Here is a 15,000-nt window from a genome sequence, read left to right as displayed (position 1 = left end):
ACCCTCGGGGAAATGGGTTTTCTTTCGTGGATTTCATGAGAATATTCGCAAACCGCACAGAGGAAAGTTCCTCTCTACAATCTCCACGGATGAATCCCGGACAGAGGAGGGTTACTCAGTCTCCATGAATGGATCCCGGACAGAGGAGGGATCCTCTCTCCAGTCTCCATGAATGGATCCTGGACAGAGGAGGGTTCCTCTTTCCTGTTCCATGGATGGATCCTGGACAGAGGAGGGTTCCTCTCTCCTGTTCCACGGATGGATCCTGGACAGAGGAGGGTTCCTCTCTCCGTGAATGGATCCTGGACAGAGGAGGGTTCCTCTCTCCGTGGATGGATCCTGGACAGAGGAGGGTTCCTCTCTCCTGTTCCATGGATGGATCCTGAACAGAGGGGGGTTCCTCTCTCCTGTTCCACGGATGGATCCTGGACAGAGGAGGGTTCCTCTCTCCTGTTCCATGGATGGATCCTGGACAGAGGAGGGTTCCTCTCTCCAGTCTCCATGGGTGGATCCTTGGGAGAGTTCCTCTCTCCGAGGATGGACCCTGGACAGAGGAGGGTTCCTCTCTCCGAGGATGGATCCTGGACAGAGGAGGGTTCCTCTCTCCAGTCTCCATGGGTGGATCCTGGACAGAGGAGGGTTCCTCTCTCCGAGGATGGATCCTGGACAGAGGAAGGTTCCTCTCTCCAGTCTCCACGAATGGATCCCGGACAGAGGAGGGTTCCTCTCTCCATGGATGGATCCTGGACAGAGGAGGGTTACTCTCTCCAGTCTCCATGAATGGATCCCGGACAGAGGAGGGTTACTCTCTCCAGTCTCCATGAATGGATCCCAGACAGAGGAGGGATCCTCTCTCCAGTCTCCATGAATGGATCCTGGACAGAGGAGGGTTCCTCTCTCCTGTTCCACGGATGGATCCTGGACAGAGGAGGGTTCCTCTCTCCGTGAATGGATCCTGGACAGAGGAGGGTTCCTCTCTCCGTGAATGGATCCTGGACAGAGGAGGGTTCCTCTCTCCGTGAATGGATCCTGGACAGAGGAGGGTTCCTCTCTCCGTGGATGGATCCCGGACAGAGGAGGGTTCCTCTCTCCGTGGATGGATCCTGGACAGAGGAGGGTTCCTCTCTCCAGTCTCCGCGGATGGAGCAGATTTGTGCTCGGATGCAGCTGGATGCTCGAAACTTCAATTTCAGTGGTGGAGGTGACTTTGATTGGTCCGGATCTCCTGCATGCAGGTCTGTCCTGACACGGGTGGCCAACGGGGACCCACCCACACCAGTATGATCAAACCTCAGGTGCTGCTTACACCTCCCTCAGCCGCCTTCCGGCCTCATCAGACCCGCAAACGGGAAACGAACAGTGGGTGCTGCGTGGCCGTGGAAGCGTTTCCAGGCGACATAAATGAGAGAATCAACTAAAATGAAGAAGGAAAAACAGACCTGAGGACAGTCGGGATTCACCCCCCGCCCCACCCCAGACTGCCCCATGGGTTCTTGGTTTCAGCGCAAAAATGGGACAATAATCTTTTCAGCCAATCAACTCCATAACGCAAATGTAGCCTATACTGTCAATAATGATCAAACAGAGCGACATGGAAAGTAGTGAACCCCTTGGAATTAATGGTTAGGTTAGAACTATTTTTCTGAAGATTATCTACCTGAGACTCTCGTCACACACCCTTGCCAAAAACAAATTAGATCCTCTCACACTATTAAATAAATACAAATCCAACTGTTGTGAGCTACCACAGTGAAGCCACTGGACCTCTGGCGCAGCTGTCAAGCTTGTCTTCATGGAACAGTCTGGATTCACGCAGGCGACCCACGACTCATGTTTGCAATGCATGACGTCACTCCATTCAGAGTCTATGGAGGCTGACACAACGACCCCTCAACGCTGCTGCATGAAGCAGAGGCAGCTGTGGAGGAAATGGGTTGGACTACTTTTTCCATTTAATAATTTTACCGATTCTAAATGGTTTTTCAACGTCTCCTTCAAAGCCTTTGACTGGTTTTCTACATTAATTTATCATAAAATGTCTTTAGTCGCTATAAAAGTGCGTTTAAGCTGATAACACAAACTATTATCATCACTCTGTTGTTACTGAAAAAACTCATTAAAGCAACACACAGGAGTTGTTTTCATATTAAAATCAGCTTCAATTTCATTTGAATGAATAATTCATGCACATGTTGTGCAGCTCTCGTCTTCCTCGAGGAAAAAAAACAGCCAAAGTAGCTCTGGATCGTCATCCTAGTGGCCTCCTGTGATGACTGCAGATGCTTTTACTAGGTCACACATCCCCATCCGTGAAACTGACCCGCTGAGCTGCAGTGGACATGATGCCACAGGAGACCTCACCAACCATGCATTTCAGTTTTAACCTTAAGTCGGGATTTCCAAAGTTCCCAGCGGGGAGTTTCAACTGAAATTCCAACTCAGAAAGTTGGAGAAACTTGACCTTTGCTGCAGTCTCAACAAGGCTGCCACTAGCATCGACAAAGTTAACGCTCTTTTATTGTTTTATTGTTTTATTTATAACAGTTCTGTATTATTATATCCACATTAAATCAGATATAAGTTCAGTACTTTTGGATTTATATCTGTATAGCCAGCATGGTGTGGTGGTGGTCAGCACTGTTGCCTGGCAGCTAGAAAGTCCCTGCTTCAGATCCTGTCTGGGTGGAGGTTGAACGTTTTTTCTCTAAGGGACTCTGGTTCCCTCCGTCCTAAAAGATGCATATTAGTTTGGGGAACCGCCCCTAGACGTGTGGGTCTGTGATGGACTGGTGGTCTGTCCAGGTGGATGTCACCTGAAGACAGCCGGGAGTCCAGCAGACCTGGGGGAGAACAGCTCTGACGTCTCTGCTGTGCAGCTGGAGCGTGGTCACCTCAGCCCTGCTCTGACTTCCATCCTCCGAGGTTAACGGGACACCTCCCAATGATGGAGGAGGAGCAGGGCTGAGAGAGCAACTCAGACAGCCATGTGATTTAACCTCTATGTTCCTACAGAGACGCACTGAGCTGGAAACTGCCAACAGTTCCTTTGTGCTGCTTTAAACATTCTCAGTGCTGGTGGGAAAAGTGCTCAGCGTAGACAGAGAACCTGTAATAATTAGTATGTTATCCCTTTAAGAATATTGTGTTTGTCCATTACGAAAGCTGCAGATAAGGTCATATTTTATGGAAAATTAATGCAAAAATGATGTTAATTCCAAGGGGCTCACATACTTTGTTTTGCCATAGAGGTGTGAGAAGTGTGGCACATATAAAGTTGAAGTCAGGTGATCGCCCTCATGGATCTGCACCCGATCCAGTTAGTCAGACAATGTCATATATTGATATCAGATCTTCATCCCTAAATAAAACAGTAATAATCATGGAAGTGCTCAAAAAATAAGAAAATGTTCTCCTTTCTTATTTTATCTTTTGTTCCAACATCAGGGCACTCTGATGCCTCCTTGCCCTGTTGATGCCCTCAATCACCCATGATGCACCCCAACATCACATCCGATTCACTTAAAACCTGATCAGTCCATCTTAGAAGAGTTTTTCACAGGGTCCTGGTCCAGAAGAGAGGAGGAGGTGCTGCCGGTCCTCCGTTACTCCAGGCTGAGATAAGCCGGAAACGGCTCTCCAATGCCGTCCTCTTCAGGAGGTTTCTGGCTCCCCGCTCTTCATGGTCCCGCTGCCCGACATGTGCGTTCATATGTGTCAGTGTTGCATGTTCAACCAGACTAGAAAAGAGTCTATAAATGTGGTCAGTTTGTCACATGACTGGTCCGAGGGGTCACGTGCGAGCGCCCAGAGGTCCAGACAACATCTGCTGTGTGCGTCAGGTTGTGTGTTTGTGTATGTGTGTGTCTGTGTGTGAGTCCCACTACTCCTTGTTCTGGTCCTTGCTCTGCTTCTTCATCTTCATCCTCCGGTTCTGGAACCAGATCTTCACCTGCCTCTCTGTCAGGTTCAGCGCACGCGCCACCTCATGCCGCCGGTCCCGGGTGAGGTACATGTTGAAGAGGAACTCCTTCTCCAGCTCCAGGGTCTGGTATTTGGTGTACGGACACCTCTTCTTCCTGGATGAGCGTGCATGCAGCCAGTTAGCTGAGGGGTCATCTGTGGGAGCAGAAGGAGGAACAATAGAAGATTATTTTAATTTCTTTCAGTATTTATGCTTTTAAGTGATGAAGCAAGAACATGAAAAAATCAGACCAGATGAAACCAAGAACATGAGTGGTTCCACACTTTTATCTGATATCAGTAAAAAGATAAATCCTCTACAATGTAAGTATGAACCAAGGGGCAACAGTCAACACTGACACGAAAGCAGTTACTCTACTGACCACCAGGGTCTGGATCCAGACCTGCAGTTCCTCTACTGACCACTAGGGTCTGGATCCAGACCTGCAGTTCCTCTACCGACCACCAGGGTCTGGACAAGTGTACTGTGGAAAATAAAGGCTGAATTATGGTTCTGCGTCATTTGACGCCGTGCCTACGGCATCACCATGACGCCATCACCGTGACGCCGTCGTGAACCCTTCGGACTTCTCCATCACTCCATTTCGCCGAGGTGCAGTACCCCCCGCGACCCCTAGGGGGTAGCGATCTTTTCCTGAATGGTTTATCCGACTTTTCCGGTCACTGAATCAAAGAGATAAGGACAACTATTGTGATAAAAAACCAAAACAAAAAAAAAAATCAAACATACACGAAGAAAAGAGCGCTGAAAGTTCCCGACTGCTTCAAACCGGAAACCGTAAATTCGTTTCTACCAAGCGAACCAATCACAGCCCTCTCGGTCTGCGTTTGGTCTGCGTCGTCTTGACACGTAGTCACAATTTTTGGGAGGTGCACGTCAGTGAAGGCGTGGGCTACGGCATAGGCACAGCGTCGTTTTGACGCGCAACCATAACTCAGCCTTTAGTCTCTCATCAGAGAGATTTTTCAGACCACAAATGTATGTATAATTAGGGGTGTGGCCTCTTGATGGACAGCTGGCTATGGTTGATGATTAACTGTCATCACTGTAGCTACTGAACACTGTTCTGCTGTAACTTTAAAGACAATCTGGCTGAAGATGAGATGAGAAAAGATCATACTTCACAAAAACACTTGACTTAGTGTGTATTTGAAGCTCAATAATCACAGTCAAGATTACATCCTAGACATCAATTAAAAGATCATGAAATTAAAAAAAGACATCCTGTATAGTATGGCCGATCTTGTGTATGATATTTTGTCAAATAAATTGGTTTATATTCTAAAGTCCAATGTGAGAAAAAGAGACAATCTGAGTGATGACACACTAAAGAAATCCACCCACGCACACCAGGGAAATGTTTTGCATGTTGTAATTCCTCCTCTGTGATATTGATGACCACACTGACATTCCATCTGACTATATTTTTAGTCCTCATCTAAATGAACCGACGTTTCACTCAGTATCATGTTAGGAGCTCTTTCAACGCTGCCAGAAAGACTGTTGGGTGAAGAGTATTTTCATCACCAAAGGAACTAAAGACAACGGAGCAGACTTAGAGAGAGACGGGTTGGACAAATCCTGCCTTTCATTGTGGTAACTTGGATATGAAAGGAAAATCACAGTGCTGAGGGCCTCTTGAGTTGAGTGCCTCTCTCTGGAAAGATTATTCATTCCTCTTTTTTCTATCATGGCGTCCCTTGCTTTCCAACCCCTCCTCCCAGCCCTGCGCCATTTTCAGACCTGTAAGACCAGCAGAGGGTTCAGAAAGCTTACTGTTCTTCTCCTTTACAGAGAACCGAGGGATCTCAGCATTGAGCATTCTTGCAAGGACACAGTTGGTGGACCCTTTCAACAAGTACATCCCTAAAGTTCGTGTAGGCTACATGCAAATATTTGGCCAGCCATGTTTTACCCTTACCTTGATGTTACCCTTACCTAACGATTGTTTCTCAGTTCCCGTCCTTGTGGGTTACTGTCCTGCATGTTTTACATGTTTCCCTGCCCTAAAAGAGCTGATTTAAATGCATCGATTAACATCAGCTTGTCAATGGGGTCTGCATCAGCGTAGTAAAACATGCAGGAAAGGACCAGAACTGATTAACAACTGCTCCACACCTAATCTAAAGGATACGTTTTAATGCCCCCATCTACACAGCCAGTGTGTCTTTATCCTGCCTTTTTGTGCTGTGTCAAATGTGTGGCAGCAGAAGGCTAAACATTTTATCGTCCCACTCTTGCACCTTACGTGGTTGTAACACGGTATAATAAAGGTGGTGAGAGAGGCAGGCAGTAACAGAGCTGTAAGAAAGGTGGCCACGGATGGAGGTGGTAAGAGAGGAAGGTATTAACAGTGGCATCAAAAGGTAGTAACAGTGTATGAGAGGGGATAAAAAACGGTAGAGTGGTAGAGGTAGCACGTTATTTCTATCTTTTTACACTCTGTCACTAGCAGGTAGGATGGTAGTCAATAGAATGAAAATAGAGAAGTAGTAGAGTGACAATTTAAAAAATTGTATTAGCAGGGGTGAGTAGTATCAAAGCAATAACAATGCTGAAAACAGGAGGCAGAGGTGATAAGAGAGGTCAGTACTCAGAGGCATAAGAGAGGTGCTAACAGAAGGAGGTAGTGAAGGAGCATAGAGGAGGCAGTGAAAGGAGGTAGAGATAGCAGCATAAGAGAGGTGATAACATAGGGAGGTAGCAACAGAGGCATAAAGGAGGTGGCTACACAGAGAAGTAGTAACAGAGCGTAAAAGAGGTGATAACAGAGAAAAATGGTAGTAACAGAGGCATTAGAGAGGGGCTGACAGAGAGGTGTGGTAGCAAAGGTGTAAGACGGGTATGAGAGAGGCAATAACAGGAGGAGGTAGTAACAAAGGTGTAACAGGGCAGTAAGAGCAGGTGGTAGAAACAGAAGCGTAAGAGAGGGGGTTACAAAGAGATGTAGTTACAGAGAGGGGGCGAGAGGCGGTGACACTGGGAGGTAGTAACATGGGATGACATTAGTTAGAACATCACAGGGACAGTGAGAGATGGCACAAAGTCGGAGGAAGATGCTAGCTAACAAAACCTGTCGCTACTTAGCACATAATTCCGTTCTCTGTGTGTCTATCCAGTGGTGACCAGATGTCATCTGTTTGTTCATTCTCGGTAAGTGAAGCTGCAATGAAAGCAACTACTGCTCACATGTGGCAAACATTTACAACCAGCAACACAGTCTTGTAGCATCCAGTAAAACGGAGCTGAGAGTGTTGGAACAGTTCTGGTCTGGTTGGATAAGATGTGCATTAGCCTGTTCAATGACGGATGAAACATCCCTCATTTTCTGCTCCTGCATAGATCTGAACACCACGCATGCACACACGCACGCACGTATGCATGCTCACACGCACGCACGCCTCTACAAAGTTAGCAACCATCACCATCATCACCCCTTAATACGCCACGAATCAATTTCCTCCATCTCTGTCAAAGTGTAAGGGAGCGAAAGCTCATGTGTAGCAAAGAGATAAGTGTGTGTATTTGTGTGTGTGTGTGTGTGTGTGTGTGGGTGGGGGTGAGACGCGAGGGACAGGGGGAGGAGGGTTTTGCTCTTGAGAACACGTTAAAGTGGGCTCTTTGAATTCCGTGGATGTATAATCGCTCTGAAAATCGTCCATCACTCTCAGGGCGATTCCACAACCATGGCGGTCACCCAAGATGACAAAAGGGGGGGTTGCTGGGGGGTTGGAACATGCAAATTGCCTCGCCCCTGCAGCTGCTGGACCACAGTCTGGCTGAGCACAAGACCAACGTAAAGATCCATCCTGGATGAGATTCTTCATTGACGTAACTGGTTTCTTTGTGTCTGACTGGTCTGTATGTGTCTTTGACTGGTCTGTATGTGCCTTTGACTGGTGATATGTGTCTTTGACTGGTCTGTATGTGCCTTTGACTGGTCAATATGTGTCTTTGACTGGTCTGTATGTGGACTTTCACTGTTTTGTAGGTGTCTCGACCTGGTATATAAGTGTCTTTGGTTTTTGGGTGTCGTATTGGTTTCTTTGTGTCTCTTAATGGTTTGCAGATGTCTCTGATTGGTTTGTAGGTATCTGAAAGGTTTGTAGGTGTTTCTGACTGGATTGTATGTCTTTGGTTTTTAGGTGTATGATTGCTTTCTTTGTGTCTCTGACTGGTTTATAGGTATTTATGACTGGTTTCTAAGTGTATCTGATGGGTTGGAAGGGATCTTTTAGGGCTTTTCAACCAAAGCGGTTCCAGTCCTAGTTGGTGCAAGTGCCAATCTGAGCATCTTTTTTTTGTTTGGCCCCTAATCCTAGTTCGGCCAGATGCAAGAACCGCTATATCATGGTGGGGGGCCATGATGTTTGAAACCAACCAAAACTATGTCATGTTTTCTTTTCATGAGCGTAACTCTTGCAGTTCTCTCTGTATCTTGACCTGTGAGACTTCTCTTCAAAATAACGAAAACAATAATATCTCAGCTTTGAAGAAGATGGTTACAAATTTTTTTAGTCTTTGACAAATTATTGCAATTGCTACTGCTTTTGAGAAAATAGTCAAGAAAAGACGAATTATGCCAGAGACATAGAAATGCATCAACAACCGTTTCCATTACACTTTTGTGCTAAACTGGATTGTCAACATGTCTGTAAAATCACCTTAAGAAAATGTAGAAAGGTTTTTGTGATTTCTGGTAGTTTTTTTATATGAGTTGTTTCCATTACAGGTTTTTATTTGAGATATTTAGATTTGAACTCTATTTACGGTCTTCCTCCTTGCGCATTGGTGACATAATAAATGACATGTCCTTGCTTTCAGGTGCTCTCTGGCCAGTGGAAAAGCAACCAGTTCTTTGTAGAACCTGTTTGGAAATGGCTCTAGCACCGGCCTAGCAATGGCCTAGCACCAGCACTGGCACCAGCACCAGCACTGGCACCAGCACCAGGACTGGCACCAGCACCAGGACTGGCACCAGCAGTAGCACCAGCACTGGCACCAGCACTGGCACCAGCAGTGGCACTAGCACTGGCACCAGCACTGGCACCGGCACTGACACCAACACTAGCACCAGCACTGGCACCAGCACTGGCACCGGCACTAGCACTGGCACCAGCAGTGGCACCAAAACTGGCACCAGCATTTGCACCAGCAGTAGCACCAGCACCAGCAGTGGCACCAGCACTGGCACCAGCAGTGGCACCAGCACTGGCACCAGCACTGGCACCAGCACTGACACCAACACTAGCACCAGCACTGGCACCAGCACTGGCACCGGCACTAGCACTGGAACCAGCAGTGGCACCAAAACTGGCACCAGCATTGGCACCAGCAGTAGCACCAGCACTGGCACCAGCACTGGCACCGGCACCGGCACTAGCACTGGAACCAGCAGTGGCACCAAAACTGGCACCAGCACTGACACCAGCAGTAGCACCAGCACTAGCACCAGCAGTGGCACCAGCACTAGCACCAGCATTGGCACCAGCACTGACACCAGCACTAGCACCAGCACTGGCACCAGCACTGGCACCGGCACTAGCACCAGCACTAGCACCAGCAGTGGCACCAGCACTGGCACCAGCACTGGCACCAGCACTGACACCGGCACTAGCACCAGCACCGGCACTAGCACCAGCACTGGCACCAGCAGTGGCACCAAAACTGGCACCAGCACTGGCACCAGCACTGGCACCAGCAGTAGCACCAGCAGTAGCACCAGCACTAGCACCAGCACTAGCACCAGCACTGGCACCAGCACCAGCACTGGCACCAGAACTGGCACCAGCATCAGTTTTGAGTTGGTCTAAAAGCCATATTTGACTGGTTTGTTGGTGTCTCTAACTGGTTTGTTTGTGTTTCAGACTGGTTTGTAGATGTCTCGGACTGCTTTGTGTGACCCTCTTACTTGTTTGTGTGCCCACCTCGACAAATGCATGGAATCAGTAACCAAAATGGCAACAAAACCAATATCCTGTCGCAGCTCTTTCCTACCATCTCCCTTTGCAATTTCACCCTAATAGTCCCAGAAATTGACCTCACATATATCCTGAAGGCGTGTTATTACATTTTGCTGTCGTATTTCTTGTTCTGCCCCCGCCCCCTGATCCAGCCAAACCCCCACCCCCCGAATCCCCCTTCACCAACGGCAATGTGCCAATTAATGGGCTTGTTCATCCAGCGTTAGAAGTTAATAAACTTGGAGGGTAATAACTTTCTGGCTGTACCTGCCAGCAGCACAAAGAGTGGAGTGTAATCTTGAGGTTTATTCTGGATGGTCGCCCAGCAGCCGTAACACCAAGAGAAATCTGTAGCTGGATGAAAGGTGCGATTCCAGCCGTGTTATTCACTCGGTGGTCAGTCTGAATAAACAGGGTTAGAATCCATCCTGCTGCTCACATACATCATGCAGACCTTTATATCATCTCTGTTTGTTCTTCCTGGAAGCTGAATTAGGCCTGTATTCAAACAGAGATTGAGTGCTGTCACAGGGCAAAACCGGCGGGCGTTGGAGCCGTTTAATCAAATGTTCAACCTTTGACGGACAGTATTACAGTGTCAGGAATGTTTCCCTTCATGCAAACGTTGAGGCTCTAAATTATCTGTTTGGACTATTTCTTTAATGTTCAATAGTGCATGAGAATATATGAAATAAATACTGAAAAGACTTTGGACTTCCACTAATCCTGACATTTAGACATATTAAACAGCTTCATGAAGTCAAACCTCCCAGCTGTTGAAAATAATTAGTCTGTAATGAATCAAACGCTTAATACGAAAATGTGAATTTGAGAAAACACTAAGGCATTAGAGATGCAACTTCTATCAAATTGATTAGTAACCACATAACTTATGCTTTTCTGGGTTTTTGTCACATTTTTAATTAGTTTTAGAAGTTCTAACTGCATTATGTTGGAAGCAGGAAATTAACATTCAGCAAAATCATTTGTAGACAAACCGGCACCATGTTTTATGAAAAAATCTTCCTGATATTTTGATTCACTGTATCCAGCATAAAGAATGTTATAAATAATCCTTTAGTTGATTCTATTTTTACACAAAAAAACTACTTTTGTCTGAAATCATATTCTGGATTTTTTTTAACGTTAACCATGACGTATTCTTCAGTTAGCACTTTCTTTTTGTCTGTTTTCTTTTTCATGTTGTTTTTTTAATATTTCAGCAGACAAAAAGGTGAAAAATGTACTGCACATCATCATATAAACACAGCAAAACTCTTCTATAACATGTCGATATGTAGTATGAACACAATGGTGCAAAACCAACTGAATAGAGAACCCCCCCCCCCCCCCTTTTTTAATTATGTCTTTGTCCACAGATTTTCATAAGTTGTTTTCATAAGAACTACTTTTTTATTAGACGCATATTTTAATATAAAAGATTTCCCTGGGCAATTTTTTCAATTCAACTGTATTTATATTAAATCAAACCATGACAAACTTCAACAATACAGTTCAACTCATAATCTAATTCCTTAATGTCAAGTTGTACCAGAACGATTAATCCTAATTTTCTTGTGCAATAAAATAGTGATCTTATTATCTGAAAAGATGAACTGCTCTATAAACCTGAAAGCAAGATTTTTCTTATGAACGTAATTGAGAAGTTCGGGTTCACAAACGTAAAATGACAGATCCACAGCCTAAACCAAAGCAAGAAGATGTGCTGCCTGAACTTAAACCAACAGGTTCATCAATATGTATTGATGATGAAATACACAATGTTTGCCACACTGACTCTGAGAGAACAGAAAACTGAAGAAATCCCTGTATGTTTTAGGGAAACCTCCAGGCCCCGTGATCAGTGTTAGTAGAAGGAAGGAAGCATGTAACTTAAACAGCAACAACCAGCTTCAACAAAGACATCAAACAGCGATTAAAAGTGTGGTTGGTTTAAAAGTTAAAAACTAGTTGATGTTAGCTATTTTTTAAAGATTCTTGCTTGTTATGAATTATTTTCTCTTTTTGACTCTTTTGGGCCTCCTGTGTGAGTCATCAAGCCTGCCTCATGCCCTGTTGTGATTGGTTTGGTGCATTCTGTACCGGGGAAAAGCTGTTAATGGGCGAGTACTAGAACCAGTTCAGGAAGGATTGTTATAACGAAGTGAATGAGTAGAGGACTGGTCAGGCTAGCACATAATAATACATTATAAATAAGTTTTTTTCTTTCATACCCACGTAATTAATCAGAATATATGCACACGCGCGGATCATGCACAGGCCTGCAGAGCGGAGCAGTCCGAGTCATGAAAACAAAAAAATTAAAAATCCGGAATATTTCTCAACAACAAGCTGCGCAACGTTTCGCAGGAACTCCAGCAACCACGTCTGCTGTAGGGCGTCTGCTGTTTGCTCCACAGACACAAAGACTGCATTTATCTCATCAACTCGCTCTGAAAACAGAAATACTCCGTCCTTAAACGGTAACGCGTGCAGGACGCGAAGCTGAAGATCAACTCTGAATACGACGAGACCAAATGTTACTGTCACAGATCAAACATACATGACGCTTAATAAAAAACAGACGTATAACTGAGGCTCCGTGTGGAATGGATACAGTTTTATTTCTTTAATGTTCATTGAAACAGCAAAGATTTTCCATTAAAAAAACATTTTTTCCAGAGCAAGTTACGCAGACTAGAATAACGTCACGTTTGTACGCTAATTATTTAAAGCACAAAACCTTTGGATTACCTCAAAAATGTGTACTGACACACTCATCAAAATATTTTAATAACACAACAGGTTCCACTTAATTGTAATTTAGTTGTAATATGTAATTGAAAGCAAAAGGATGAATCGATCATTTAAAGTTTGTTAAAAAAAGAGGAATTCCAACTGACAAATGCATGTTTTTAGGGATTTACAGTTTTTGACTATAATACATAAACTAAATATTTGAATTTCCATTTTCTTCATGGCTTTATTTTACTTCCGTTTACATAATTGAATCTTACTATCTTTTAATAAAACTATATATTGTTTTGGTCGAACAGTTGTTCTCTGTTTGATTGCACGTTAAACGAATACAATTATTCAACAACTCGCTGGCTTTGGTTTTATGGGTCTGGCGGCGGAAATCACGCTGGATTCTGCTTTTGCATAGAAAATAAGCTTCTACACGACAAACTCATCCGAACACAGAAGAGGAGACCAGAACCGAGCTGACAGAACAGGAGGAGTTTCTCTGGAAGACTCGGAACCTTGAACAGATGAACAACCAGCAGCCAGACTGGAACCAGCAGAGGAACTGGGACAAGAAACGATCAGACTGCAGTGTGTGTGTGTGTGTGTGTGTGTGTGTGTGTGTGTGTGTGTGTGTGTGTGTGTGTGTGTGTGTGTGTGTGTGTGTGATAGAGAGAGAGAGAGAGAGAGAGAGAGAAAGGGAGAGCGGGAGTGGAGAGGTAGAAAGATGCCTCAGATTCATCAGGCGGGTTTAAAGGAGGACACAAATCTAAAAAAAAAAAATCAGGGAGTCTTTGAAAAAAAAATCCATTCACACCGAACTGTTTCACGCCAAAAATACGATTTTTCATCAATAAAATCACGATGATGCAAAACACGGTGCCTCATAACGTTGTCATGACAACCGCAGACCTGGGGCCGTGTGTTTTTTCGCATAAATTTTATTCTGAAGTAAATAAACGTTTCAGGGATTTTCGGTTGCTTGAGGTCAGCGGGGTTGGGATCTGGAATCAAAGCGTGTTTGGTTTCATAACAAGTCTAAAATATTTCCACGCAGAGTGAAAACCTCTGGCAAGTTTGAGATTCGGTCTCGCAGAAGGGCACACGCCGGGAGATTTACCTGCACCAATAAAAACGGTTAGATATTTAGTCCTCTCGTCCAGCTGCCACCGGGACCCACCGTCGTGTTTACAGGACATGCGTGGACATCCAGAGATGCTAAAGCAGTTTACGGCTCCGTCCACAGTCAGACTATTCAACATCATCATAGGCTACAGACAAACTCGGACTGGAAATTAATTTAGCTGACAGAAAGGCGTGTTGGTGGAGGAAAGGAAAAGGGAAGAGCGGATCCGCGCGTAATTCCTGAGTGTAAAAAGTGCAGGACAAACGTAAACAGAGTGTCTTTGTGAGCTGCTCCACTGCTCCACTGCTCCACTGCTCCACTGCTCCACTGCGCGCTCGAAATGGTGCCACCGCATCAGTGACGGAGCGGCCTCTCCGAGTGCGTGCATGGAGCGCGTGCATACGCGTCCAGCCAAATGGATTTCCGTCAGGAGCTTTAAAACTCACGATTTTCCCACTGCAGTGTTTTTGACACGAGACACTGACGTGCGTGGCAGTGTTTGTCAAACAGAACGGGACCTTTCACGTCCCACAAAACACAGCAACAAGCGAAAGAGGAGACAAAAGATTCTCTAAGGATTAAAAACTGCCATATACTGAAAAAAACCTTTCATTAATTCAGAATTTACGCGTGGTTGTTCTGGCGCGTGCTTGTAAACCTTATACTCTCAACCTTTGGTTTTTATTCCTTCACTGTTTTCGTGTGGTTTTATTATCACTGGATTTTCATAGTTTTCTGGTCTTGTTTATTTATCTAAAGGCCTCTGGGCTGCACTTCTGGTGGAACAAATGCTGTAAAGATGAAGTTTAAGTAGAATCTGTTGTGAATTACTGCTATAACGGTTCCAGGAGCGTGAACCGCGTCAATAATAAACTAACGACTTTTACATTTGACGACAGAAATGAAGTCTGATGAGAAATAAACCGTTCGCATGAAGGAAGAAAAACCTTTTTAGTTTCCGTTTTTTTTTTTTTTTTTTTTTTTTTTACTCCTGAAAGTGGTTGGTTTGGGTTTTTATTTTATCCGTGACGCACACGCACCTGAACACACACGTCAGAAAGCTACACGCGCGCCCGTTATGGATCCTGGGATATTTGGTGTGTTTTGTAGCGGGATGCTGCGGTTGACCCTGGCGGGGGCGGGTGCGTGTGGAGGGGCTCCAGCTCTTTGTTGCAGTTTTATGG

General features: G+C 45.2%; 1 protein-coding gene across 1 annotated transcript in view; it reads right to left on the bottom strand.

The window, feature by feature from the left end:
* Positions 1 to 1,126: 1,126 nt before the first annotated feature.
* Positions 1,127 to 15,000, bottom strand: part of LOC133422204 (homeobox protein Hox-B9a-like) — a 14,621-nt gene continuing 747 nt past the window's right edge. Inside the window, exon 2 of the mRNA XM_061712148.1 lies at positions 1,127 to 4,116. Coding sequence (XP_061568132.1) covers positions 3,881 to 4,116 — 236 coding nt within the window. The 3' untranslated portion in view covers positions 1,127 to 3,880. The remainder of the gene's footprint in view (positions 4,117 to 15,000) is intronic.

The sequence above is a fragment of the Cololabis saira genome, chromosome 21 (genome assembly GCF_033807715.1).
Source record: "Cololabis saira isolate AMF1-May2022 chromosome 21, fColSai1.1, whole genome shotgun sequence".
Classification (NCBI taxonomy): Eukaryota; Metazoa; Chordata; class Actinopteri; order Beloniformes; family Belonidae; genus Cololabis; species Cololabis saira.
The sequence above is the reverse complement of the archived record's forward strand: the minus strand, read 5'-3'. Positions and strand labels throughout refer to the sequence as shown.